Source organism: Talpa europaea (genome assembly GCF_964194135.1).
Source record: "Talpa europaea genome assembly, chromosome: 4".
NCBI classification, from domain to species: Eukaryota; Metazoa; Chordata; class Mammalia; order Eulipotyphla; family Talpidae; genus Talpa; species Talpa europaea.
The window spans coordinates 146,483,429-146,510,797 of NC_140070.1; the positions used below are offsets into that span (position 1 = coordinate 146,483,429).

The 27,369-nt window shown below is 72.2% G+C and overlaps 2 protein-coding genes across 2 annotated transcripts; both read left to right on the forward strand.

Moving 5' to 3' along the window:
* Positions 1-2,783: 2,783 nt before the first annotated feature.
* AIRE (autoimmune regulator) lies at positions 2,784-9,591 on the forward strand (the record flags this gene model as incomplete). Its single annotated transcript, XM_084232776.1, has 14 exons — positions 2,784-2,933; positions 3,104-3,278; positions 3,450-3,605; positions 3,784-3,858; positions 4,266-4,379; positions 5,039-5,190; positions 5,322-5,402; positions 5,766-5,878; positions 6,412-6,511; positions 6,912-7,094; positions 7,419-7,534; positions 7,691-7,772; positions 8,726-8,788; positions 9,511-9,591. 14 exons carry the CDS (start codon positions 2,784-2,786, stop codon positions 9,589-9,591), a joined length of 1,641 nt encoding a protein of 546 aa, XP_084088902.1.
* Positions 9,592-12,858: 3,267 nt separating this feature from the next.
* On the forward strand, positions 12,859-27,354 carry PFKL (phosphofructokinase, liver type; the record flags this gene model as incomplete). The annotated part of the gene is made up of 22 exons (XM_084231848.1): positions 12,859-12,943; positions 16,454-16,527; positions 17,192-17,269; positions 17,607-17,796; positions 18,123-18,288; positions 18,507-18,551; positions 18,683-18,791; positions 20,151-20,246; positions 20,390-20,482; positions 21,218-21,343; positions 21,949-22,013; positions 22,271-22,334; positions 23,159-23,305; positions 23,402-23,472; positions 23,672-23,759; positions 23,928-24,080; positions 25,604-25,768; positions 26,063-26,124; positions 26,211-26,322; positions 26,640-26,739; positions 26,812-26,917; positions 27,038-27,354. The coding sequence occupies 22 exons, from the start codon at positions 12,859-12,861 to the stop codon at positions 27,183-27,185; spliced, it is 2,343 nt and encodes a 780-aa protein (XP_084087974.1). The 3' UTR covers positions 27,186-27,354.
* Between the last annotated feature and the right edge of the window lie 15 nt (positions 27,355-27,369).

Here is a 27,369-nt window from a genome sequence, read left to right on the forward strand (position 1 = left end):
AGCCCCAAGGCCGGCGGCCCCAGGGCCTGCGGGACCCGCGTTCTAACCGTAGAGCGGGCGCGCGGTGCAAGGCTGAACCCCACGTTAATGGTTATTCCCAAAAGTACGTGGGCGCGAGTCTACCAGGCAGGCGCGGGCCCGTGCGCTGGGAAGGCCGAGGCTGTGACGGAGGAGGCTGAAGAAGCTCTGAACACGGGGTGCGGGGTGATGGAGGATGATGGAAAAACTGGAAAGGAGACGCGAGGTCAGGAGCCTGACTCACAGGAGGCCGGGGCGGGGGGAGCGTAATCCCTTAACCGGGTTGTGGGAACCAAGACCCTGAGGCGGCGACGCCCAGATCAGGAGGCGCCACACCCAGAAACCGCCCACCGCTACAGGGAGGGTCAGGGGCACAGACCATCTGCCCACGAAGATGCGAAGATGCGCCCTCCCTGAAGATGCCAACCCCCAACCGGCCCCCGCAACGGGGCAGCGCTCCCTCCGCCCGCCCGTGCCCGCGCAGGTGCTTCCTGTCCCCCACTCTCCCCCTGCAGGGCAGCGGCCTCCTGCCCGCCCGTGCCCTGCACCTGCCCCACTCTCCCCCTGCAGGGCAGCGGCCTCCTGCCCGCCCGTGCCCTGCACCTGCCCGGGCGTCTCCTCACGGACCCCCTCAGCGGGGGCCGCCCGCCCGCGGCCATGCAGCCTCTCAGCAGAGCCGTCTCTCTCGGGCAGCCCTTCCTGCCCGCTGGCGGCTGCGCAAGTGCCCTTTGCTCCCCCGTCCCTTCCCGAATAAACCTGCCCTGTGCACATAACCACGTCTCTGTCTCTGGAGAAACTCGCCCAGGGCACTCGCCGGGGCCGCTGAAACGGGAACTTTGGGGACACCTTTCCCAGAGGGACCCCAAGGACCCCGCACTCACTCCAAAAACGACATCACGGGGCCCGGCTTGCGCCGCTCCACACGGTGCGGCGCCCACAGACTGGTGTGCAGGGCTCGCGGCTCCTGTTAAAATCCAGGCAAGGAACAAGATCAAGCTCAAGTGCTTTTGGAAAATTAAAGAGCCACAACGGCTACCGTGGCTTTGAAAAAGAATGTGGGCGCGTGGGAGGAGTTGTCTCTGGCCAGCAGACAGGGGTGCCAGGGCCGGCGGATGACAGGGGACCGGCGGGACGGAACAGAGGACTCGGCCGTGGCGCGCGTGGCCAGCTGGCTGCTCGGTTAGTGCGTGGCGTTCTGTGTGAGATGCACCTAAGATTTACCGTTGTCACCACTGCCCACCAGCCGCACCTCCCACGTGGCCCTCCGTCATGCAGCAGCCTTCGCCCACAAGTCCCCCCTCCGCCAGCCCCCACTGGGCCATGGAGCGTGCTCCTCCGACCTCTGGTGGGCCCCTCAGCTGGGCAGGCCGGCACACCCGCTGAGACGGGCCCTGAGGACTGCCCGGTCCTGGGAGCGCTGACCCGCGGTCCGTGGACGGCTGGGTGGCTTCTGCCGGGTTCCTTGACTCGGCCTCGGGCCCCTCATCTGCAGAGCGGGGAACCCCGCTGACCGAGGGCAGCTCTGAGACAAAATGAGGGTGGCCTTGGAGGCTGGGTAGGCCCGGCGCAGGCGGGCAGCGGGTCACCCTGCGTGTGGGGCGGGCCTCCCCGGGAGAGAGCTGAGAGGCCCACCAGGAGCAGGAGCTGAGGAGCCGGCTGGAGGGGTGGGCCGGGCCGGGCCTGGCACCCTGGCCTCTCAGGGGCTCCGGGCCAACCGTGGCGAGGGGCCATGACGGAAACCCCCACGCCCAGGAAAGTCCAAAACTCCCCGGAGCCTCCAAGCAGGGGGCGCCGCCCAGGACAGGCCACCTGCTGAGACTCAGCCCAAGCCAAGCCTTGCCCCGTGGCTGTGAATTCCCTCCCGAGGGCCTGTGGCCGCGTCCTTCCAGAACCTCGGCTGCAAGGGCCAGGAAATGCACAGGCGCAGCGGTGTCGGGGGGGTGGCACACAAAGGAGGGAGGGGGCTGAGCACCGGCCACCCCAAAGCTGCCCAGGCTCCCTGGCACCGCCTGTGCCTCCGTGGCTGCCCGCGGGCGCCCGTCCCTGTGACTCCGTGGTGTCCGTGGTCATAGCCCAGCGTCCGAGCCAGGGGCCTGGGCCTCGAGGTGGGGGTGGGAAGCCGGCCCCGGGGTTGCGTGGCCCTGGCGCCCCCCGCGTGTGTGCGTCCAGCCAGGGGCCAGGGAAGACGCCCCAGGGACGGGCCCTTCTGGGTGGCTGCGGAAGGCCCAGAGCAGGACAGGGCTGCCCCAGCACCCCAGCTCCACGGCCCCTCTCTCCCAGCTCTGCGGCTGGGGGGCTCAGACACTGAAGATGGGGGGCCTGCTCCAGGGCCAGAGTCTCTAGAGCATTCCATGGGGGAGCCAGCCCGTCTGGGTCTGCATGGCCGGGCGCCACACACACAGCTTGGGGCTCCTGAGATGACCACTCCCCCTGCGCCTGACTCAGGCCGGCTGAGCGCCTTCCCCTCCGCCACACCCCTGCCCTCACCCCTGCCGCGGTCCTCCCCAGGTGTGCTCCGGGCGGCCGGGCACCCGTGCCCCAGGCCAGCTCAGACTGGCCTCCCAGAGGAACCTCCCCGTCCCTTGAGGGGGGGCTGGGCCCTGATTGGCTCGGGGGCGCAGCCTTTGCTCTTTTCCTGCCGGGAGTCAGTATAACAGTCCCGCCTGGGAGCGCCGAGGCCCAGACCCCGCAGAGTGTGGCTGCAGCGCCCTGCGCCAGCGGGACCCCAGGCCTGGAAAGGGGCTTCCCCCCGCCGCCCCCGCCCCATGGCAGGCGAGCCCCGGGCGGGCGGGGACGCGGCCCTGCGGCAGCTCCTGCGCAGGCACCGCACGGACATCGCGGTGGCCGTGGACAGCGCCTTCCCGCTGCTGCACGCGCTGGCCGACCACGACGTGGTCCCCGAGGACAAGCTGCAGGTGAGCCCGGCCGCAGCCCCGCGCCCGCCCCGGCGCCGCGGACCGTCCCCTCCCGCGGGGGCGCCGCCCGCCTCTCCACCGCCCCTCGGGGCCAGGAGTGGGCCCAGGGCCCTGCCCACGCGGCCACCTCCCCGCCGGCGCTTGCCCTCTAGCCGCTGCTCCCGCGGCAGGAGACCCTGCGTCTGCAGGAGAGGGAGGGCTGCCCGCAGGCCACGCACGCGCTGCTCTCCTGGCTCCTGACCCAAGACGGCGCCGCCATCCTGGACTTCTGGAGGGTCCTCTTTAAGGACTACAACCTGGAGAGATACGCTCGGCTGCAGCCCGTGCTGGACAGCTTCCCCAAAGGTGGGGGTGACAGCCGAATGCTGCGGGGCTCCCCGCGCCAGGCGGGCAGCTGGCGGCCAGGGGGCAGCGAGCGGTGCTGGGGTCCCAGCCACCCCTGGGACCAAGCTGTGCCTTGCCTGGTGTCGGCTCTGGAGTCCGGGCTCAGCGCCTCCTGCGTCCCCTGCCCCGCAGATGTGGACCTCAGCCAGACCCGGAAGGGGAGGAGGCCCCCCAGCAGCCCCAAGGCCTCAGTGCTGCTGCCCAGACCCCCCACCAAGAGGAAGGCTGTGGAGGAGCCACGGGTGGCCCCAGCAGCAGCCCCGGGCCTGAGGGGCACCTCCAGCCCAGGTACCCCGGGGGGAGCCCCTCCAGGCCACCTCTGGGTCATCAGGCCACAGCGGTCCCCTGGGGCACCGAGGTGACACGCGGGGCGCCAGGGCAGGTGGGCAGGTGAGCTTCCACAGATGAGGGGCCCTGCCTGACATCCCACTGGGTCTCCCTTCTGGGCACACAGCTCCCCCTGCAGGCTCCCACGCCAAGGTCAAGCCCCCCAGGAGGCCGGAGAGCTGTGTGGAGCAGCAGCGCCCCACCCCGGGGAACGGTGAGCCGCCCACCGCAGGCCTGGCGGGGTCCACCCTCTCAGGGCCTGTGCTGGCTGCTGGGATGCCCTGGCCTGGCCCCTCACCCAGCCCTGCAGCTGCACATCCACACCCCAGAAAAAGGACGGGCCCCTCGGGTTACCCAGTGGGGGGTCCCAGCACCCCATCCTCAGGGCCTGCTCAGACTGCTCCTCCCAGAGGATCCTCCTGCCCGCTCGGCTGGACACAGCCCTGTCCCTTTCTGTCCCCTGCCGTGCCCAGGGCACGGACCCCGGAGCCCACGGCTGTCTGCCCGCACTGTCTGTCCGTCTGTGGAGGGTGGGAAGCCGCCTCTCCCTCCCTCTGCCCATGTTGGGGGGCGCGCGGGGCCGCCTCCCGGCGCGTGACCCCTGGGCGGCTCCTTCTGCAGGAATTCAGACCCTGTCCGCCTCGGTGCAGAGAGCCGTGGCCATGTCCTCCGGGGACGTGGCAGGAGCCCGCGGGGCCGCGGAGAGGGTCCTCATCCAGCAGGTGTTCGAGTCAGGTAGAATGGGGCCCTGCCGCTTGCTGCCCGCAGCCCCCGTGGGGCGCCACCGCAAGCCGGCAGCCGCGTCCCCCCCTCCTGCTGGCCCGGGGCCGTGGGCTGCCCAAGGAGCGGGGCCCCTGGACACGCAGGCCGGGCCGCCTGTGAGGCCACGCCCGCACCACTCCGGAGCCCTCGCAGCCCCACGCCCACGCAGGCCTCTGCAGGACGCCTGCTTACCCCCGGCACCCCCACATTGGGCACCCGCTGGGGCGCGAGGATGGGGGGGCTGGTCTGCCCGCTGGGGTGGGCCCGGCTGAGCCCTGCCCCAGGCAGTCACAGGTGCCAGAGCTGGGGGTGCGGAGGCCTCGTTGTGGGGCTTGGAGGTGGCAGCGCCTCCCTCGGCCCCTCGGCCTCCTCCCTGCCGCCCCCCTCCTCTCCCGAGGACACACTATGGGGCTCAGGGCCCAGCGTGAGCCCCCTTCGCGGGTCCCAAGAGAGGGTCATGCCGGGGCTGCAGGTGGGCGTGAGTGTGGGGGCGCATCCCCCAGGACAGAGCCCTCCTTGCGTCAGCGCTGACGGGGTGGGGGCAGGCAGGGAGCCAGCGCCTGGGCAGAGGCCTGGGCTGACCCCCGGGGTGGGGCGCGGGGCGGGCGGGGCCAGCTGGCTTCTCCCCGCAGCCGGCTCCAAGAAGTGCATCCAGGTGGGCAGCGAGTTCTACACGCCCGGCAAGGGTGAGGACCCGGGTGCGGGGAAGAGCAGGACCCGCGGCGGCGGCAGCGGGGGCCTGAAGACTCTGGTCCGAGCCAAGGGACCCCAGGCCGCCGCCCCTGTGAGTGCTGCCCACCCACCCCAGGGGGGCCTGGCCTCCGCACCCCGGGACCTCCGGGCTGGAGCTCACTGGGGGCGGCTCCGAGAGGAGCCCGGCTGCTGCCCCTTGGTGACCACCCTCCTCCCTGGCAGGGCGGGGGCGACATGAGGACAGGCCAGCAGGGCAGGGGCCCGGCCCCTCCGGCCCTCCCCAGCGAGCCCCTGCTTCACCAGGTAACGCCCAGGAGCTGGCTGGGGGCTGGGGGACCGGGGGTGGGGGGGCCGCTGTTCTGGAGAAGGTGGGCACGGTGCCATCCAGGCCAGGGCTGGCAGGGAGGCGGCATGGGAGGCGGGTCTGTGGGGGCAGCCGTGGGGGGATGGTCCGGGGTGCCTGGGGCGCAGGTGCCGGGAGAGGCTGGTGGAGTTAGGGGACTAGAACCTCAGGGATGGAGGGTCTCGGGGGACCCCAGGAGTGGGGAATTTCGGGCAAGTGCCAGGAGGGGAGCAGGCCCCGGGCACTGCTGCAGAGCGCTGGGGGGGGGGGGGGGCGCAAGGAGGGCGCCCGGCGTAGCCTCAGGGCCGCGTGTCCCGCCGCAGAACGAGGACGAGTGTGCCGTGTGCCGCGACGGCGGGGAGCTCATCTGCTGCGACGGCTGCCCCCGCGCCTTCCACCTGCGCTGCCTGTCCCCGCCGCTCAGGGACGTCCCCAGGTGAGCGGCTCAGGGTGCTGCCGGCCCTCCCAGCCCCGCCCCCACTCCAGCCGAGCCCCAGCGGTGGCTGAACCCCCGCTCCCAAGCAAAGTCCCCTCTGGAGTTGGGGAGCAAGAGGACAAGGCTGCCTCCCCAAGGGTGGGGATGCGGGTGTGATCCCCGGTAGGTGCTGGGGTTCAGAGCCCCGGTGTCCCCATCACCCGCCCCCCGAGGCCCCGCCCCGCCCCCAGCACCAGCCAGGTCACTTCTCTTTGGGGCTCAGACACTGTGGCGCTAAAACAAGGGGGTTCAGCTGAGCCTCTTCTCTGCCCCTCCCGAGCACGGGAGGCCCCGCCTGCAGGGCTGTCAGGTGTGGGGCTCTTTGGAGAAGCACTAGGGGGGACACGGGCCAGCCTGGCGAGGGCCTCCCCTGCAGTGACAGCCCAGGCCCTCCCCGGGGCTCTGCCCCCTCCCGCCTGGCCTCAGTTTCCCTTTGGGCCTGCCCTCTGCTCTGCCTCCTCCCCTCCCCCCTCGCTCCTGCCGGGACGTGGCAGCGGCATGTGGAGGTGCTCCAGCTGCCTCCAGGGACGCGCCCCGAGGGACCTGCTCCGGGTGGAGGAGCCCCGGCTCCCCGAGCCGCCCACAGTCACCCCGGTAGGCACCGCCCGCCCCAGGCCTAGGTCTGCACCCCCAGCACAGACCCGCACCCCGGTGACCCAGGGGTGGACTTTCTACAGGGGCTTCAGGATCTTAATGCTCTGATTGGGGGGCTGTGTGCCCCACACAGGGGACCCCGCGCACCGCCCGTATCACCCGAGGCTCCCTGTGCGGCAGGCGAGAGGCCGTGGCATGTGGGGGGGGCGGTGGGGGAAGGTGCTGGGCGGGCAGCCCTCCTTAGCAGGAAGGGGCCCGGGTCTTGTGAGAGTCGCAGAGCCCGGAAGTGCACCCCACTCTCCCTGCCTGGTGCGGGGTCCCCCTGGGGTTCCCGGGGTTCCAGCAGCGGCGCTGGGCGAGTCCCCTGTGACCCCCTGCTGGCACTGCCCCTTCCGGCCAGGTTCTCCTGGGTCTGAGGTCGGCGGGCGAGGAGGCCAGGGGCCTGCCCAGGGAGCCCCCCGCCGGGGCGGACGCCGCGGCCGTCTACAAGCACCTGCCGGCCCCGCCCTCCGCAGAGCCCCTCCCCGAGCTGGACCCCTTGGCTCTGCGCCCCCTCCTGTGTGCGGGCCCCGAGGGGCAGCAGGTGAGGGGTCTGCAGGGCAAGAGGAGGGGCCTGGAGGGGCCAGGGCTGGGCGAGGGTGGGGGCTCTGGGGGCGGGGAGGAGGCCCCCGGTGGGGTCCCGGCCTCTGACGGCCCCCCACTTCCTCACGAGGCCAGCACGCGTGCCCCACTTCCCCCCGCTTCCCACCCCTCTGGGGGCCAGGACCAGGCCGCAGGGCGGGGCCCGTGGGCGAGGCGGGCGCTGGTGTCTCCAAGCTGCGCGGGGTCCAGAGGGCCTGCCGGGCGGACACCCCAGCCCCTCGGGCGGGCGCCAGGCAGGGGTCACCCGCTGCTGCGCGTCCCGCAGGGCCCGGCCGGGCGGTGCGGCGTGTGCGGGGGCGGCGCGGGGCTGCTGCGGTGCGGGCGCTGCGCCCTGGCCTTCCACTGGCGCTGCCACTTCCCGGGGGGCGCCGCGCGCCCGGGGTGAGTGCGGGCAAGGCCGGCGCTGGGGGCCCGGCTGGGGGGGCCGGGCTGGGGGAGGCCGGGCTAGGGGAGGCTGGGCTGGGGGGGGTGCCCTGGCTGGGGTTCCTGCTGGGGGCCCGTCCGCGGAGCCGCCGCCTGCAGCCTCTCTCCCCGCAGGCCCGCCCCGCGCTGCAAGGCCTGCTCCGGAGACCCGGTCCCGAGCCCGAGCCTGAGCCAGGGGGAGGCGGCACCCGCTGAGGTCAGATGCGCCCCGGGGCCAGGGAGGGACAGGACCTGAGGGCCCGCCCAGCCCCCCTAATCTCCTGCAACGCCCGCTCCGCTCCCTGGGGTTGATAACAGCCTCTCGCGGGAGCCCCGCCCGCCTCTCTGCCTTTGAGCCAGGCCCAGTCTCCCTGAGCCGCCCCTGCCGGCCCCCCCGCTCCTGGGGTCTCGGCTGTGTGGGGGGCGGCCCCCCTACAGGGGAGTGGGGTGAGGGCAAAGTCCGGATGCCCCTCACCTGGCTGGGCAGGGGTGCGCTGGGGCAGGGGCACCCTCTGTCCTCGGTCCCTGGAGGAGCCTGGCTCCAGGGCACGTGGGCGCTGGACCTTACACCCCAAGGGTGCCCCCGCCCTGCTCAGGGGCCCTGCCTCCTGCTGCCGCTCCCCACACAGTGTGGGTGGCAGCCCCCGGCTCCACTCAAGGGGCCCAGCAGCCAGAGTCCAGCTCCTCCTGGGAGCTTGTCCTCACCCACCCCACCTGCGCTGGGTGCCCGCCCCCCACGTGACCCAAAATGTGACCCATCTGGCCCCGCTGCCCTTCCCCGCACGCCCTGGGGCTGGGTGTGGGGTGGGCCTGGCCTTTCCCAAGGCCCCTGTGGCACCGCCAACCCCAGGGCACCTGGCCTCGCTGCTGGACGGTGGCCAGCACGGTTCCTGGGGGCAGGACCCTCCAGTGGCTTGTAAGTCCCCTTGCTTGTCCCAGAGGCCACACCCCCGCGGAGGCAGCTCCCCGGGGCCCCGGGGCCGGCAGCGCCCAGTCCCTCCCGCCCGCTGCCCTGCCCTGCGCCACCGCCGGAGGGGGCAGGGTCAGAATTCGGTTCTCAAGGCTTGCCTGGAGGAGGAGGGCCCCTGCCCCCCATGGCCCCCGGCTGTGGCCTCCGGGAATCTAGACTCCAGGCCGGGCCTCCGAGACTCTCCCTCCTCGGTGCTGCAGGCGGACGACTCGGGTCCGGAGCCGGCTCTGCACAGGGATGACCTGGAGTCCCTCCTGAGCGAGGTAGCTCACCTGCCCCTCCCTGCCGCCCGCGCCGGCCACACCCCGCCCTGGAGAGGCTTGGAGACCGCTCTGGGCACAGCCAGGCCCCGCACAGGAGCCCCGTGCAAGAGGGCCGACGCCCCCTTCCCGCGCCCGAGAGGCACCCCCCACCCCGCCCGGCCCTGCCAGGGAGCCGACAACTGCCCCAACCCGTACCCCCAGCATTCTCTGGCGGGCCACTCTCCACCCTAAGAGGAAGCAGCTGCCTCACCGTCCTGCGGGCCGGCCCTTCCTGCGTCCCGGCCCGAGGTGGCTGTCACACCTCCTGGGGGCCCAGCCTCGCCCTGCAGGGTCTGCAGGGGTGCAGGAGGGGGGACCCGGGTCGGGATGGCCCCAGGAGGCAGGGTCACCTGGCGTGGTGAGGGTACTGGGGGCAACGCCCCAGCCTCCCTGTGCAGGCCCCCACCCTGCGGGGGCACCAGGCCCGAGCAGTGAGGGAAGGGGCCGGCAGGGTCACCCCCCAGCTGGGTGGCTGTGCCTGGGGGCCCAGAAGGAGCTCTGGATGCAGAGTCGTCCCCACTGACCTGTCTGTGGCCTCAAGCCTCAGTCTCCCCATCTGAACAGGGGGTCAGATAGGGGGTGCCCGCCCATCGGGATGCCACGGTCCAGGCGGCCTGCAGACCAGGCGAGGGGGGGGGGCCCGGCTCAACCCGCTGGCGGCCCCAGCCCCCCTCCACCCGCAGCACTCCTTCGATGGCATCCTGCAGTGGGCCATCCAGAGCATGTCCCGCCCGCTGGCCGAGGCCCCCGCCTTCTCCTCCTGACCGGCACTGCAGGGGGCGCCCCCTTCCGCACAGGTGGACTTGTGAGTGTGACTCCGCCCTGAGGGGGTGGAGGGGCTGCCCCCCCCAGGCCTGGACCAGGCCACAGAGTCCCAGGTGGTCCCATAGCTGTCTTGGGGGCGCGCCGGAGCCACAGGGGCTGGGGTTCAGTGCCCCGCGGAGGTGAGCCGGTGGCCCAGCCCTCCGGGAGCCTGGTGCTTGCCCGCTGCGGGCTGGCCCCTCTGCCCGGGCGGCCTGGCACTGGGCCTTTCCTTGGTTGGGTGGAGGCAGGAGAAGTAAAAAGACGCTCTGAAGATGGGCCAGGCAGCAGGCAGGACGCGGGTGAGGGCCGCTCAGCTCTGCTGGCCCCCGCGTCTCCACGGGGTGGGGTTGTCCTTCCAGCGGGAACTGTGTCCGCAGGGCGCCCGGCATCCTGCCCGCCAGCAGCCGGCCGGCTCTCCTGCCTCCAGCGCCCGGGGGAGCAGAGCTGGCTCCCTGGGCGGCCCCAGCCTCCCCCCGCCGTGGATGCGTCCCCGGGGCCTCGCGGCGTCCCTGGGAGTCTGTCCTGCGCCTCGGCCAAGGACCCCGTCCTGTTGGGTCAGGGCTGCCCGTGACCCAGCCCCACTGAGACACCGCTGACCCCATCTCTAAATAGTCATGCTCTGAGCTGCTGGGGATTGGGGCCCCAAAATCGGGATTTAGGGGGGACACAGACACTCTCCTTGACCAAACGGGTCAGGCTCCTGAGAGCTTGCACATGGCGCTGTCCTCTCAGCAGCTGACCCCTGCTTTCTGCAGGAGTGCTGTCCAGGCCGGGGAGCCAGCTTCCTGGTTGCCTCCGATCCCCCCCTGCAGATCCCCACTCCCTCCCCGCCGCAGACCCCACAGGTGACGGGCCCCTACTTCCTCGCAGGTGGCCTCTGCTGCCCTCAGCGGGATGGGCCCGTCGTACTCCCGGGCCAGGGGCGGGCAGAGGCGTCTGCAGGCCAGGCTGACTCGGCGCGGCTGTCCGTGTTGGAAATGACCATCTCCAAGCAAGGGGCTGCCCGCCGGCTCTGGCTTGACCTCCAGGGGCCGGAGGGGTGGGGTCAGAGGCCATCACCCACAGCAGAGGCTGCTGCCCCGGCTGCCCCCCTGGACTCCACAGGCCTGGCGCCCCAGCTGCACACATGGGCCTGCAGCCTCCCCCTTAGCTCTGGGGGGACCCAGCGCCCCTCCCCGGAGTCCCCACACCAGGCTGCTTTGTGGTGACCAGGCCTGGGGCTCTGAGGCTCGCCCCACTGAACTTTGCTGCCACGGAGCCTGCACCTGGCCAGGACCACCTGTCCACAAGGACCTGCGTCCTCAGGGCATCGGAAGCCCCTGAGCCTCCGGGGGGGTCCCCTGACAGAGGGGCCGTGTCTGTGGCCAGGCCCTGCTCTCCCCGTGCTGGGCCTGGCTGCTCGGTCCCCAGCACGCAGGCCTGCAGCCCTGGCCCACCCGCTGGCCCACCCGCTGGCCAGAGGCGGTTGTGTCCCCAGGAAACCAGGAGAACAGCTGAACCAAAGCGGCTGGTGAACTGCTCAGGGCCTGCGACCTGCGGCTGCCCAGGCCCCACCGTTGCGGAAAGAGGGCCCTTCCCTCCGGCCGCTTCCTGGGCCCGTCTGGGCGCCCCCGCCGGTGCCCGGGCGGTTTCCCAATTGCTCACGAAGGCGGTAGCTTTCGGGGGGTGGGGGGAGAAATTGGCTTTTCCCTCCTGCCCCGGTGATTTAACGTGCTCGCGGCTGTGTGTGTGAGTCAGACCTGCCCTCGGCGGGCCCCCCCGGGCGCTGGGGTCTCCTTCCCGGACCCACTCATCTCCCGGACCCGCTGCCCCTTCCCTGCCCCGCACTCCCCCCCCCCCCAGCAGTTGTAACTGTAAGTAAAGGAAGTAACGTGACTGTCGTGAAGGAAATGATGCAGAGGAACATGCGCGCGGCTCCCCGGCACCCGCCCCCCGCCCCGCTCAGGACACAGCGCAGCCCCCGGCCCCGCCCGGCCTGGCCAGGCCCCCCCCCCCCCACCCCCCCCCCCCGCCTCGCCCCTGCCCCCAGGCTTGGCTGGCCAGACAGCCCCTCCGGGTTACCCAGGGCCCGCCCAGCCGCGGGCAGTCTGCCCTGGGGATCCTGACCTGCGTGCATGCCCCGCCTGGCCCAGGTCCCTGCCCTGCCCTGCAGTGTGCCAGCTCCCCGGGCCGGGGGTCCTGCCGGGACATTCTGTATCCTTTGGGGCAGCCCCCCGCCGGCCTGCGCTTCTCGCCTCCCAGCGCCAGGCCGCGCCCCCGCGCACAGACACCACGTGTTCTCAGCCTCAGGGCTGTTTCAGCCGTGTCTTGCCAGTTTTTCTTTTTTTAAGATTTTTTATTCATGCACACAGAACTGGGGTGCAGGCCAGAGGTGCGGGGTGAGAGGACTCCCCAGAGACAGGGCGGGGAGCAGAGCAGGCGGATCCCCTGAAACACAGCGCTGAGGGGAGCAGCGGGGGTCAGGAGGGTCTGCTGCGCCCTGAGGGTAGCTCCCTGGCCTGGCCTCGCGGCTGGCGACAGCTCCAGGGCGCTGAGACTTCCCTGCGCCCCGGGGAGCCCTAGTCTCCTTCTTCATGGTCCACATGAGCGAAACCGCCTGGCGACCGCCTCCCGCTGCCCCGAGTCCCGCAGGCAGCCCCTGAGCTCGCGGCGCTGCTGCCCCAAGGCAGGTGCCCGGCGCGCCCGCGGGCAGCAGTCCCGGGGCTCCGTCCCAGGCCGCGGGCGCGCTCGGCTGGCCCCGGCGGGCACCGGGCAGGGCTCCCGCCGCGGCGCGGGGCGCGGCTCGGGACGGGGTCGGCGGTCGGTCCCCTCGGAAGGACCCCGCAGGCGTCCGCGGGCGCCCCGCTCCTCCGAGGGGGCGTGGACGGCCGGGCTCGGCGCACGCGCGGCCCAGGAGGCGCGGCCGGCGGCTGGCCCTGGGCTGCGGGGGGAGGGCGCGCCTGGACGGCCGCGGAGAGGGCCCCGCTGTCCAGCGGCGCGCGCGAGGCCGCCCCGGGGGAGACGCCGCCCCGCCGGCCCGGGGGCGGCCCAGACGCGGCCCCGGGGCTTCCGACGTGGCGCGGCGCGGGCGGCCGGGCCGGGCCGGGCCGGGGGCGGGGCGGGCCGGGGCGGGCCGGGGCGGGGCGGGCCGGGGCCAGGGCGCGGGGCGGGGCGGGGCGCGGGGCGGGACCGGCCACTGCGGCGCGGAGCGGCGGGAGCGCGAGCCCGGGTCCGCCTCGGCCGCCGCCATGGCCACCGTGGACCTGGAGAAGCTGCGGGCGTCGGGGGCCGGCAAGGCCATCGGCGTGCTGACCAGCGGGGGCGACGCGCAAGGTGGGCCGGCGGGGCGGGCGGGCGGGGCCGGGGGCCGGCGGGGCGGGCGGGGCCGGGGGCCGGCGGGGAGGGCGGGCGGGCGCCGGCTCCCTGGCCCGGGCCCTCGGGCCGCCTGGCCTGGCCGGGGCGCGGCGGGGGCAGCGGGTCCTCGGGCCGGGCCTGCGCCCCCGCCTCGGGGCCGCGTACGTGCGCCCGGCCACGGCCTCGCGCGCGCCCGCCCCGCCCCGCCCCGCGCGGGGGTGTGTCCGCGGCGCCCGGGCTCGGGGTGCGGCTCTCCTGCCCCGGCCGCCCCCCGCCCCCCCCCCCCCGGGCGGCGCCGCGTCTCCCGGGCCTGGCCGAGCGGGGCCCGGCCGGGCGGCCCTTCCTGGCCCGGACGCGACCCGGGGCTCGGGCAGCGCCGACCGGGCGTCCTGGGCGGGCTCTGCGCCCCACGTCCTCCCCGCCCCCTCCTGCGCCAGCCTATCCCAGGGCCCCGGAGCCCTCACCCCGAGCTGGGGGCGCGGTCCGGGGAGCCGGGGCGGGGAGCCGGGAGGGAGGTGCGGGCGGCGCCCGGGGCAGGAGCTGCGCGCGGGCCCCCCGGGGCCTGCCCGGGTCGGGACGGCCTGGAGCTCGGCCAGTGCCTGCCTGGGGCTCGGTCCCTGAGGCCTCCTCGTGGCTGGCTCTGTCTTGGCCGCTGCCCTCCAGTGCCTCTGCCTGGCCAGAGCGGCCTCTGTCCAGCTGGGCCGCGTGGCCACGCCGCATGTCCTGAATCCCGGGAGAGACCTCAAGTAGACCGGGCAGCAGGACTGGGCAGCAGGCACTCAGCCAGCAAGCCCTGGGCCTGGCCTGCCCCCTGCCCAGCATGAGCTGGACGCCCGCCCCCTGCCCCGGGTCCCTCTCCCCGGTCCCCACTCAGAATCGAGGAGGACGTGGGTGGATGCCTGGAAAGGCAGCAGGAATCTGCCACTGTCCACTGTCTGCGCCGCGGCCTCCTGCCCTCCCGGCTGAGCCCTCTGGGGTGGCCCGGCTGGTAGCCGCTTGCTAAGGGCCTCGTCCCTCGCCACCGGAGGCCAGAGCACTTGTTGCCTGTTGCCGGGCAGCGGGCCTGGGGGGGGCCTGGGGGAGCAGGCTTGGAGGGTGCTCTTGGGGGACCACCACCCCATGAGATCAGGTCAGGGAAGGGCCTGGTGGGGGACACTTATGAGAAGGCTGGACTCGCTTCTCCGGAGGGGCCCAGGGAGGTGGCTGGAGTGGGCACAGCAGGCAGCGTGGGCTGGAGGGCCCGGGGGCCGGTCAGGGCAGTGCCTGGCCAGGCCGTGAGTGTCCACTGGCTGGCCTGGCCCGGGTGCTGCACTCGCAGTGGGTGTGCCGCCGCGGCCAGCTGCCTCATGCAGACGTCCCTGCTTCCACCATCCTGACCTGTCTGGCAGACATGTACCCCAGTTTTCTGGTCAGGGCTGCGGGAGAGGCTCCAGCAGCACCCCCAGACCAGGGCCGGTGCCAGGGGAGGGTGCGGGCCGGTTCGTGGAGACGGAGGAGCTGGAGGCGCCCAGGGAGAACAGCCTCTCTGTTCCGAGGTCCCGGAGACCAGGCGGTGGTGCCCCTGCCATGGGCGCTGTTTGCCCTCAGCACCCCACATCCTTCCAAATAAACGCCCATCTTGTGGGGAGCTGGCGGCACGGTGGCGTGCCCCCCAGGACTGTAGCCCAGGAGGGTTCCCGGCTGCATCTGGGAAGAGTGAGCCCCGAGTCAAGAGGCAGGGAGGGCCGCCAGCGGGCTCCAGGTGCTGCGCCCGGGGCTTCGCTGCTGCCCCATCTTGCTTACAGCCCCCCCAGCCTTCAGGGGGCGGGAAGAAAGGGGGCCTTCAGGCCAGGAGCCCCCCACCCTGGGCCTCAGAACTTCCCAGCTCCAACCAGGGTTACCCCGCAGTCCAGCTGTCGTGGCTGTGTGTATATGGGGGCGCACTGGCCTCCTGCCCCTAACTACGGCCTGTAGAACCCCACTTCCGCCTGCTTTGAGAGATGGGATAGTCACGATTTCTTTAGAAATGGGGCTTCGTGCTCAGTCAGGTGTGAGGCTGCGCGTGGACAGCTGCGCGCTGGCTCCCGCTCTGCCCGGCCTGGCGCCTGCACCCCTGCGCTCAAGCCTGGCTCTGGCTGTCGGCCACAGGGCCTTGGCTGCCAGTGGGCACAGGGCGCCTGCGTGCCCTCCCTGCAGGTCTCCGCTGCCGCCTCCCGCTCTTGGTGTCCTCTCTGCACACGGATGTGCCGGGTGCCCCGCTTTGTGGCGGCCGCGCAGCCAGCCTCTGGGGGGGCTCCTCCCCCTTCCTGGCTCCCAGACCTGCCCGCTCTGCTGGCCCCACCTTCCCAGCCAGGTGCGAGACTATGGCCCAGGACAAAGGTCAAGAGTCCTCGTGTTGGGGTCACCACGTCGACCACGGCTGAGGCCTGGGCCAGCGGGAGCCCGGGGTGGGGTCGGGGCGGGAGGGAGGCTGCCACCCCACTTGGGGGTGAGGCTCAGCGAAGCTGCCTCCAGGGGGAAGGTTGTTGCCAGGTTGGGGCCTCCAGAGGGAGGTCGGGGAGCCAAGTGCTCCTGGGGCGAGACTGAGCACAGGCCCCTCCCAGGCCCGGGCCCCTGGCCGGGCCCTGCTGGCCTCTGAGGACGTGCGTGTGGCCCCTAACCCTCTGCCCCTGAGATGCTGCTACCTGTGCCCAGGCTGGGCAGGAGGAAGGTGCGAGGCAGTTCCTGCTCCCCTCACCCTTCACCCTCCAGGCCCAGGCTGGTGCTCACTGGCCTGCCTGCTGTCCACGCTGGGGCTGCTGACCAAGGCGCTGCGCCCGCCTCTGGGGACACCCTTGAGGGTTTTTTTCAGGGAGCATCTGGGAGCGCCAGCTCCATGCCAGCCCCCAGGACAGCAGCCTGTGGAGGGGCCTTGGGGGCCGCCCCTGCCCTCGCTGGGTGCCCTCCTGCTGGCCAGCCTGCTCATTCCCCGGAGCCCTGACGCTGCAGACCGCTGGGGCCGGGCTGGGCTCCGGGGCTGGTTGGGCAGTGACTTCCCCGGTGGCTCCTAGGGGCAGGTGCAGCCCTGACCCTGCTCTAGGGGCAGGTGCGGGGGCCCAGGGCCTGCCCTGGAGGGTGAGGGGCTCTGGCCCTGGGCAGTCTGCAGGGATGTGCCCGAGCTGCCCCCCCTGTGTCATGGGCAGGGCTCGGCAGAGGCTGAGGGCCGGTCTGGATGGCAGCTGCCCACACCCCACCTGCCCCCTCCTCCCCCGGGCCAGTGCCGCGTGCTCGGCTCCCCAGGCCAGGTGGGGGCCGTGGGTGGAGGCTCCGCTGAGCTGCAGAGGCTGCGGGGGGCACGAGGGGAGGAGGCCAGGACGACCCGGGGTCCAGGCCCAGGTGGGGTCCTCTAGTCTGAACCTGGGGCGGCTTATTTGTGAATGCTTGGAATTTGGGAGAACGGGGTTCACAGGTGCCATGAAGCCGGGGGGTGGTCCCTGCCATGCCCGCACTCAGTGCCGGTGCTGCCCGCAGGCATGAACGCCGCCGTCCGGGCCGTGACACGCATGGGCATCTACGTGGGGGCCAAGGTCTTCCTCATCTACGAGGTAAGGCGGGCGCGGGCTGCTCCCTGGCAGCTTGCGGGCAGCCCCACCCGCCGCCCCGGTGGATGGTCCCTGCCCGCGCCCTCCCGCCCTGGTTGCTCTGGCCGTTTGACTCGGCAGATCTGCCCCTTTCTCTTCTGCCTCACCTACCCTCCAAATCCCTGCTTCAGATTCGGGGGCACCCTCTGCCCCGGGGGTTTCCACTCATGGTCACACAGACACTGGCACACACTCAGCACACGCCTAGCGGCTGGACCGCCCCTGGCCCTCTGCCACCAGCCCCCACCCTCGCCCTCCTGCTCCTCCTCCTGGTGGCCCTGGGAGCGCGGGGGTCCGGTGAACAGAGGGTGGACTTCGTGCTGCCCTCCCTGCCCCTCCTCAGGCCACGCCAACCTCAAAGCTCACCGTCAGGTCTGTGGGCCTGGAGTGCCCAGTTCTAGGGCCTCGCGGCCTGTGCAGTCTGGAGCCTTCTGCAGGGCAGTGAGTCTCCAGGGAGTAGCCTATGTCAGGTCCAGATAGGCAGGGCTGGGTCCAGGGGAGTGGACACGGCTGTCCTCGGCAGGCGGTTGTGCCCCAAGGCCTTGGGGGGCCCAGCAGCGGGACCCTCACCCCGCCCCACTTGCTCGCCGGCGGTGTGGGCCTGTCTCAGGCCGGGTCTGCGTTCCAGGGCTATGAGGGCCTCGTGGAAGGAGGCGAGAACATCAAGCCGGCCAACTGGCTCAGCGTGTCCAACATCATCCAGCTGGTAAGGCTGTGGGGCTTCTCTGGCCCGTGGGCACACACGTGTGCCAGGAAGGCGCCCACAGACACGGGCACACCTACCGACACGCTGACCTCGCGCAGCCCGCAGGGGCTCCTCCGCTCCAGCCCAGCTGTGGCCTGGGTGTGATGGCCCAGGGCTGGGGTGCGGGTGGCTGCGTCTCCCCCCACTCCCCAGGGTCACACTCGTGGGTGTAAATTTGGGGAGAAAGGCCCGGGGGGGGGCATGCCCAGGTCTAGAGAAAGCTCTGGGCTTGCGCCCTTGGTCCCGCTGCCTGGGGCCGGCTGCCCAGTGGCGGTGGCGAAGGCGCCCTCTCCTGCAGGGTGGCACCATCATCGGCAGCGCCCGCTGCAAGGCCTTCACCACCAGGGAGGGGCGCCGGGCGGCGGCCTACAACCTGGTCCAGCGCGGCATCACCAACCTGTGCGTCATCGGCGGGGACGGCAGCCTCACGGGCGCCAACATCTTCCGCAGCGAGTGGGGCAGCCTGCTGGAGGAGCTGGTGGCCGAAGGTGGGTCTGCGGGGGCCCTGGCACAGCGGCCCTCCTCCAGGTGCTGGCCAGTGTTGCAGGGCGGCCGCAGGCTCTGTCCATTCTGGAAGGCCACAGCCAGAACCACACGGCCTGGAGAGCACATGGCTGGGCAGCAGTGGCCAGGGGCCCTCTCCGACTCCGTTGCTCCGGGCCGGCATGTGGGAGACGGTGGGGTGGGGCTCCGGGGCTCTGGGGACCCCGGGGGGGGATGGGCTGCCCGCGTGGGTGCTGCTGGCCGGGGAGCGGAGGGCCACGGCGGGCGGGCGCCGGGGTGCGGGGGGACAGTCAGCCGCCCCTCCCGCCAGGCAGGATCTCAGCGAGCGCCGCGCAGACCTACGCGCACCTGAACATCGTGGGACTGGTGGGCTCCATCGACAACGACTTCTGCGGCACCGACATGACCATCGGCACCGACTCGGCGCTGCACCGCATCATGGAGGTCATCGACGCCATCACCACCACTGCCCAGAGGTGCGCGGCGGCCGCGCGGTCGCTCCGGCTGCCGGGCCAGCGACATGGCCCACCAGGGAGTGCAGAACCGGTCAGCTGGCAGGCCCAGAGCGACCCGGCGGCTCGAGGCTGGCGGCCAGGGAGAGGCCAGAGGCCCTGGGCAATGCCCGTCTTGTCTCTCGGGCACTGCCTGGCCCAGCTGGCCTGGACACTCGTGCTGACTGCTCCTGTGTCCACAGCCACCAGCGGACCTTCGTGCTGGAGGTGATGGGGCGCCACTGCGGGTAAGGAGGGCAGCCGGGCCGCTGGGGCCGTGGCCGGTAGGTGCCTAGAGGGCAGGTAGGTGACCAGGGTCCAGGTTCAGAGCTCGGTTTGGTGTGCCCGCCAACCCCACCCCGCCCCGCCCTGCCCGCAGGTACCTGGCCCTGGTGTCCGCCCTGGCCTCTGGAGCCGACTGGCTGTTCATCCCCGAGGCGCCCCCCGAGGACGGCTGGGAGAACTTCATGTGTGAGCGGCTGGGGGAGGTGAGCGCTGGGCCCTTCCTGTGAAGGGCCAGGCGCCTGGCCCGAGGGCTGACCCTGGAGCCGGAGCATGTGACCAGCTCTGCAGCAGGCGCATCTGCGCTGCCCCTCGGGGTGCCCTCCAGGGCAGGGGCCCAGCGGGCCATCCGGGAGGCAGGGAGGGCCAGGCCAGGGCTCCCGGCTGGATGGGCCCCGGGGCGGCTGCCGCTGGGTGTGGGGGCGGGGCGGGATCCGAGGAGGGTGCCCGTCTCCCGAGGGGGAGGCGGGCCTGCGGCCGGAGGGGTGTCCGGTCACCATGTGACCGTGGTGGCGGCCTCCCTCCCTGCTGCTGCAGGACGTGGCCCCACCCCCACCCCTGCGGCTTTGCATCCTGCCAGGGCAGTGGGAGGGCCTGGGTTGGCTTCTGGAACCTTCCCCAGTGTGGCCAAGGGCAGGGCGGAGGTGGAGCCAGTGGTGGCGTGCCGTCAGCCCAGGGACCACGTGGCCTGGCTCAGGGGCGGGGCGCCGGTGTGGCGGCCCCTGATGGACCTGGCCTTGGCTTCCCGCCAAGGGTGCGGCCTGACCGCAGCGTCAGGACACCCTGGTTCTTTCTTCTCAGGCCTTCCCCCGGCCTCCCTGAGCCTCAGTTTCCCCAATTGCGAGGTGCCGGTGCTGCTCTCTGCCCTGCACACCTCCAGCTGGGGTATAGGAGTCTGCTCCACCTGCAGCCCCACCCCGGCCTCTCCCCTCACCTGCGCCAGCATCACCTTCTCCAGGCAGCCCTCCAGCCCTGGTTTCTCTCCTGCTGGCCTCACAGGAGCTGCTGCCCCTCTGTCTTCCTCTTTGAGGCTGCTGTGGGGCAAAGTGAGCCCCCGGGTCAGAGGGGGCCCCGCTTGTTGGGTCTTTGAGGAACGAGGGGTGTGAAAAGTACTTAAAAGTCCGTGGTGCGCCTCGTAGTGATTGGTCCTGCCAGGGCTGACCCGGCACGTGGGCCCGGAGCCGCTGCCTCCCACCGCAGACAGCGAGAGGGTCACCCAGGGCTGCAGTGAGATCACCCCACTTTAGTGCAGCCCCAGACAGAGCCTCGGTGTCCCAGGCTGGCCTGACCCGGACCTGCCGGAGGGGGCCCCGCCCAGGGCCTGTGGCTCCAGCGCCTAACTCCTCATGGCTCCCTGGGGCCACCCCGCCCCCTGCCCCCGCCTGGGCTGGCCCCAGGGCCCCTCCTCCCAGCGCCGCCCCTTCCCGGCCCACCCAACAGGGTCCCAGCTCCCCCACTCCTGCGACCTGCTCCTGCATGGGGCTGGGGCAGGCGGGCAGGGTGGGCGGGGGCAGGTGTCGGCAGGCCCCGGGCAGAGTGGCAGAGCCTCCCGTGTGCCCCCCCAGACTCGAAGCCGGGGCTCCCGCCTGAACATCATCATCATCGCCGAGGGCGCCATTGACCGCCATGGCAAGCCCATCTCGTCCCGCTATGTGAAGGACGTGAGTGGGGCTGCCCACGGGGGGCCCGTGGGGGCGCAGGCGGGGCTGCCCATGGGGGCCCTATGGGGGCTTAGGTGGGGCTGGGGCTGCCTCCGGGCTCGTGGGCTGCCTGGGCGGGGCTCATGGCCGCATCCCTCGAGCAGCTGGTGGTGCAGAGGCTGGGCTTCGACACACGGGTGACGGTGCTGGGCCACGTGCAGCGAGGAGGCACCCCCTCGGCCTTCGACCGCGTCCTGGTAGGTGCGGGGGCGGGCTGGCCTGCGCCGTGGGCAGCGTGTTCCACTGCGGGCTTGTTGGCGAGGCCAGGCCTGGTCCTCTGGGGCGTGGGGATGAGCTAGACGGTGCAGCTGTGACCTGGGTCTGGCCGGTCCCCCTGTGCCCGCCTTCTGGTGGTGTCCGACCCGCTGGCCATCCTGGGCCTGAGGTCCGTTCTGCTTTCTGCCCGCGGCTCCATGGGGCTCTCTGTGGACTCTCCCTTTCCTGGGCCCCGTGGCAGAGACACTCAGGCCAGGGTGTGGGGGACGTGGGTGCCAGGGTCAGGGATGAGGACAGTCTGTCAGCCCCGCCCTGGCCGCAGCGTCCCTGCAGCGGCGCCGAGCCACGTCCTGGGTGCCTGGGAGCCTCGTGAGGCCAGAGCTGGGGGGCAGGAGCTCTCTTCTGGGGGGGTGCCTGCCTGCCTTGTGGCGGCCGGGCGTGTCCAGCGAGGCCCAGTGTCTGTGCCCGTGTGCCCTGCACGGGCTCCGGGGCGGCCGCGACGTGAAGGGACACCGCGGGGAGTCTCGTCCAGGGGACAGCAGCTCAGAGCGGGCCGGCATCTGGGGGGCGGGGCTCTGGGGCCAGAGCAGAGGGTTCGAGCGGCCCCGTGTATGTGCCCATGTGTGAGCAAGTGTGTACCTGCATGAGCGTGTCCCCGTGAGTCCCGCGTGTGCCCGTGGGCGTGAGCCCCGCTGAGCCCACCCGCCGCCCCGCAGAGCAGCCAGATGGGCATGGAGGCGGTGATGGCGCTGCTGGAGGCCTCGCCCGACACACCGGCCTGCGTGGTCAGCCTGTCGGGGAACCAGTCGGTGCGGCTGCCCCTCATGGAGTGCGTGCAGGTGGTAAGTGTGCTCCGCTGGGCGGCCGCTGGGGCCTCTGCCCCCCGCCACCGCCCCGGCTCTGGCTGCCTCCCCGGCCGTTCCTGGGTCCCAGCGGGACGGGTGGGGAGGCCCGCAGCCCCAGGAGAGGTGGGGGAGCTGGGAGCCAGGTCGATTAGCTTCTTGGGGCGGGCAGTGGACAGGCCTGCAGGCCGGTGGGGGGGAGAGTGGGAGGCGATGGGGGCAAAGCCACTGAGTGGAGCTCGGATGGTGGGGACACCCGTGCGCTGCAGCAGGCAGCCCTGGGAGCGGGAACAGCGGGGAGCCTGAGAGGCTGGAGTGGGGGTGCGGTGCCAGCTGTGCAGTTTGGGGTCCCTGCAGCCAGGAGGGGGGCATCTGGCAGAGGTTCCCCGGGCTGGCTTGGCTGTGGCCTCTGCTCCTGAGGGGCCTCTGGGGTGGAGGAGCGAGATCAGGGCGGCCCTGCTGGTGGACAGGTTGCTGGCCATGGTGCCCGCCGGGCCTCGGCTGCCCCGGCTGCTAGCCGGGCAGCGACCACGGCCCCGCGGGTCTGGGCTGCCGGCCGCCGTGGGTGCGCGCGGTATCCCGCAGCCCGTCCTGTGTTCTCTAAGACGAAGGAGGTGCAGAGGGCCATGGACGAGAAGCGCTTCGAGGAGGCCATCCAGCTGCGCGGCAGGTGGGGCTGCGGGACGGAAAGCGGGTTGACCCTCCCCAGCCTGGCGGGGAGCAGCCCCGGAGACGGCGCCAGGGCGGAGAGCCAGAGGGGGCCTCGGCTGCAGGGCTGCGGTGGCTCCGCGGGGGACTGCCCTTCCCCAGGCGGGCTGGATCTGCGTCGCGAGAGCCTCGGGGGTCCCTTCGGGGTCTGGCACCGCTGGCGAGTGCCCGGCAGGGCTGTGGTGCAGGATGGGGCCGCATGACCGGCTCTCTCTGCAGGAGCTTCGCGAACAACTGGAGCATTTATAAGATGCTGGCGCACCAGAAGGCCTCCAAGGAGAAGGTGCCTGTCCCCGCGGCCTCCCGGTGCCAGCCCGGCTGGGGTCGGCTGGGCTGCGGGCTGAGAGGGTGGGATGCAGCCCCTGTCGCCTGAGCCTGGGGGTGAGCGGGTGGCCCCCGGCAGTGACCGGCTCGGGTGTGGCGCTGGGGTCGTGTCCCAAAGGCGCTGACCCCCAGAACTGGGCTCACTTCAAAATCGGAACAGAAAGACTCTGCAATTTGGGGACAAAAGGCGGGTCCCCTCCGAATAGTCACAGTTGGGGGTCCTGGCCCCGGTTTGTCCCAGAGGCCGGGCAGGGCCTGCTGTGGCCGAGCGGTGTCCATGTCCCCCCGCACCTCTGGGTGTGTGGTCCTGGGGGCAGGACTGGCTGGGCCCAACACCCCCTGCCAGCCGCGCCACCTGGTGGATGTGGCTGACTGGGGGAGGCGGCCGACCCACCAGGCTCTCCCAGGCTCCTGGGCCCAGGGCCAGTGGGTGTGACCGGCCCCGGCTGCCGACGCTGAGCAGGCCGAGGCGGCGGCCTCAGTCCCCAGCAGAATCAGGTCTGGCGTTCAAGTGTGTTGCTTCCTTCGCGCGGCCACTGGGGTCTCACCGCGTCACTGGCCTCTCCCGGCGTCCATCTGCCTGGGCCACGGGGGCTGGCCGCCCTGGGCTCCAGGTGCCGCGGTGCCTGCCTGGCCCAGGCCCCGCCCTGTCCGCCTGCCGAGGGCCCAAACGTGCTTGGGCTGGTGGGCCAGGCCGGGCTGGGCTGCGGGGCAGCTGCTTTCGCGGGGCTCTGCCCCTGGGCCTGCGCCACCCCACGCTCACACTCCCGCTGCCCTGCACAGAGCAACTTCTCGCTGGCCATCCTGAACGTGGGGGCCCCGGCGGCTGGCATGAACGCGGCTGTGCGCTCGGCAGTGCGCACTGGCCTTTCCCAGGGCCACACGGTGTACGTGGTGCACGATGGCTTCGAGGGCCTGGCCCGGGGCCAGGTAGGTGGGTGTGGGTGCCCCTAGTGCTCCCCGCCAGGCATCGTCCTGGGAGGCACTGTGAGCTCCCACCTACCCCTCAAGTGCCACCCCCCGCAGGTGCAGGAGGTGGGCTGGCACGACGTGGCCGGCTGGCTGGGCCGCGGCGGCTCCCTGCTGGGCACCAAGAGGTGAGGCCCCCCCTTGGGCGCCGGGCACAGGTGGGGGGATGCTGCGGGGACCCCGCCACCCCTCCCACCCATGGGCTGTGCACCCCAGAGTGTCCAGCCCGGCCTTGCCCCACTGGCCACGGAGTTGCTGACACCAGGGGCATGTGGCTGGTTGGGGTGGCCCCATCCGAGCAGACCCCACAGGCCGTGCTGCCCCCAGGACGCTGCCCAAGAGCCACCTAGAGAAGATTGCAGAGAACATTCGCACCCACAACATCCATGCCTTGCTGGTCATTGGCGGCTTTGAGGTGGGGCTGCTCGGCGAGCCCAGGCGGGGTTGTGGGGGGCCGGGGCCCTCCCCCGGGGCCAGGCGTCCCTGTGGTCCTGTCCCTGGCCGCGGAGCCCCTGGGGGCGGCGGGGCAGGGCGGGGTGGGGGCGGCGGGCGTGGGATCGGGCCCTGAGCCGCACCTGCGCAGGCCTACGAGGGGGTGCTGCAGCTGGTGGAGGCCCGCGGGCGCTACGAGGAGCTCTGCATCGTCATGTGCGTCATCCCCGCCACCATCAGCAACAACGTGCCGGGCACCGACTTCAGCCTGGGCTGCGACACCGCCGTCAACGCCGCCATGGAGGTGAGTGCCGGCTGCGCTGGGGGGCGCGGGCACGGGCCGGTGGGCGAGACCCCAGAGGTGTGTGGGGGTGGCAGGGCCAAGCCCCCAAGACAGGGGCTGCGGTCAGGACAGGGCACAGCTCACATCCAGGCTGGCCGCCCTCTGCCTCTGGGAGGGCAGGGAGAGGCATGGCCCAGGGCTCGCTCGGGGAGCGGGGACCGTGGGCTCCAGCCAGGTAGACGGCGGGTGCAGGCCATGGCTCCGTGCAGGGACGTGGGCGCAGGGGATCTGGGGAAGCTGGGGCCACCCGGCGGGGGAGGGCTCCAGGCCCTGGTGCTGTCTGCCATGGCACAGCCCTAGGGTGGGGGCCGCCCTGGAGGGGTTGGGCTGGGCGGCCTCGCCAGTTCTCCATGCCTCTGGGCGCCCCTAGTGACCCCACACAACCAGCTTTCCCAGGGACTCAGCGGCTAGGTGGGCTTGGGTGCTGACGCTGGCCGGGGTGTGTGGCTGTTGGGAGCCTCTGTGCCGTCTGGGAGCAGGAAACACGACTGAACAAGGAGATGGGGGGGGTTGAGGGGGGAGGCCCCGGCCCCCCTGGCACCTGCCATCGTGGGCCTCCCCGGCCTGCCCCGGGCCCCACCCAACTGGCAGCCCGGTGGGCGGCGTGTCCTCATGTGGGGCGGTAGGTGCTTCTCCATCAGTGCTGCCCACTTGTGGGTTTTTTTTTAAGATTTATTTATGTATGCACACAAGAGCTGGGGTGCGGGCCAGAGGTGCAGCGGGGAGAGGACTCCCAGAGACAGAGTGGGGAGCAGAACAGGCGGGTCCACTGAAACCCACTGCTGAGGGGCCAGCGGGGAGACAGGTGGGGTCTGCTGCGCCCTGTGGGCAGCTCCCTGACCGGGGATGGAACTCATGCTGCAGGGGCTGGCGACAGCTTGATGGCTCCACGCTGCGCCCCCAGGGAGGCCCCCATGCAGGTGTTTCACACATCATCTGTCCCCAGAGTTGCCCTTTTTCCCCGCTCGTCGGTGCTCTTTGTGTGCAGGACCTTGGTCGCGAGTCCCCCGCCTCCCTCCCCTCCGTCGTCTGGGCTTGGGCACTGGTGACCCACTCGCCCTGTTTCCATCGGGTCTTCCCGCTTCCTGGTGGGTGCTGTGCCGGAGGCCCCGTATTTGAAAGCGCCCCACGATGGGGCGGGTGGTTTGGGGTGGGGATGTGCAGACATTTCCCATGGTGGCGAGTGGCTGCGGCGTCTGGTGGGGTGCGGCCTGGCTTTGTGTCAGGCCGTCCGTCCCGGCCACGGCTGCGTGGACACGCCCAGCGCCCCCTGGCCACACGCCCTCTGGCCGCCGTGTGCTGAGCTGTGGGTGGGCGTGTGGCCCCATATACAGACGGGAACATCAAGGCTGGGCAACTCTGGCGTCCACCCTCTGGGTGTCCCGGGGGCGGCGGCGCCCCAGCTGAGGGCCCCACTCTGTGGTCCTGGGCCTCTGCCCGGGGACAGGGACCTCACTGTCCCCCCTCACCCCCCAACCTCGCAGAGCTGCGACCGCATCAAGCAGTCAGCCTCGGGGACCAAGCGCCGCGTGTTCATCGTGGAGACCATGGGCGGCTACTGCGGCTACCTGGCCACCGTGACTGGCATCGCCGTGGGCGCGGACGCCGCCTACGTCTTCGAGGACCCATTCAACATCCACGACCTGAAGGTGAGCCCACCGGCCTCCCACTGAGGCCAGCCGGGGCTCCCTGCCGTGGGACCGGTGCAGCCCCGTGCCCCCAGCGGTCCTGCCCTCCGTCCCCCTGTGCCCCCAGCCCGTCGCCCCAGCCCCATCTCCAGCCTCCTGCCAGCCGCGGGCCCGTGGCGCTCTCTCCTGGCCACGCCGGCCCTGCCTGTTGGTTAGTCTAGCGTGGTCCTTCCTGGGGGCTGAGTGCTGGCCGCTGTGCCCCAACCTCTGGCTCCCCTGTGTGCCCCTGACCCCCGCCTGGGCCCCTCCCCCCAGGCCAACGTGGAGCACATGACAGTGAAGATGAAGACGGAGATCCAGAGGGGCCTGGTGCTGCGGTGAGGTGGCGGCGGGGGCCGGGTCGGGCGGGAGGCTTTCCTTCCCAGACGCGGCCTGGCCCCTGACGTGGGCCCCTCGCCCCCAGGAACGAGAAGTGCCACGAGCACTACACCACGGAGTTCCTGTACAACCTCTACTCCTCCGAGGGGAAGGGCGTCTTCGACTGCAGGACCAACGTGCTGGGCCACCTGCAGCAGGTGCGCGGCCCCCTCCGCCAGAGGCCACGCTGTGGGGTGCTCCTGCGCCACCCCGCCAAGCCCCTCATGGCCCCAGGAAGCGATATGGGGCGCCTGGCGGTGCTCTCCCCGGGCTCCCTGGGGTGGGACCCAGGCGGCCGCCCGGCCTCCGGAGGGGCTCTTAGGCCGGATTCGGAGAGGACCTGGGCGCGCAGGCAGAGGAGCCCGTGGAGATAGTGGGTGCCCGAGCCCCCGCCCCCGCCGGGAGGTCGCGTGAAGCCACCCAGGGCCTCGCTGGGGCTCCTGCCCGGGCCACGGTCTCAGCGCTGTGTTTCCAGGGCGGGGCCCCGACCCCCTTCGACCGGAACTACGGCACCAAGCTGGGGGTGAAGGCCATGCTCTGGGTGTCGGACAAGCTGCGGGCCGTCTACCGCAAGGGTGCGTGTGCGGTGGGGGCGGGGCCCCGGCGTGGGGGGCCGCGGGCAGGGCTCAGCTCGGGTGTATCCACAGGGCGGGTGTTCGCCAACGCCCCCGACTCGGCCAGCGTGATCGGCCTGCGGAAGAAGGCGGTGGCCTTCAGCCCCGTCACCGAACTCAAGGAGGAGACCGACTTTGAGTGAGTCCAGGGGGCGGGGCAGGGGGTGTTGTGGGTGTGCCAGGCACGCCCTCTGCCCTGCGGGCGGCTGGCCCGGCGCCGTGGGGGTCTCTCAGCGCCCTGACCCCGCCGCCCGCGCAGGCACCGCATGCCCCGGGAGCAGTGGTGGCTGAACCTGCGGCTGATGCTGAAGATGCTGGCGCACTACCGCATCAGCATGGCCGAGTACGTGTCGGGGGGCCTGGAGCACGTGAGCCGCCGCTCCCTGAGCCTGGACACCGGCTTCTGAGCGCACCCGCCTGGCCAGCCCACAGGCATCTGCTGCTAGTTGGCCGGCCGTGGACCGCAGGGCCTCCCCTCCAGGACAGGGGACGTGGGCGTCCCTGTCCAGGCCACCTGCCACGCCGCCTTCTCGCCCAAGTGCCTCTGAGCCGCTCCCATGCGGCCCTCGCCCGGCAAGCCCCGGGGGGGGG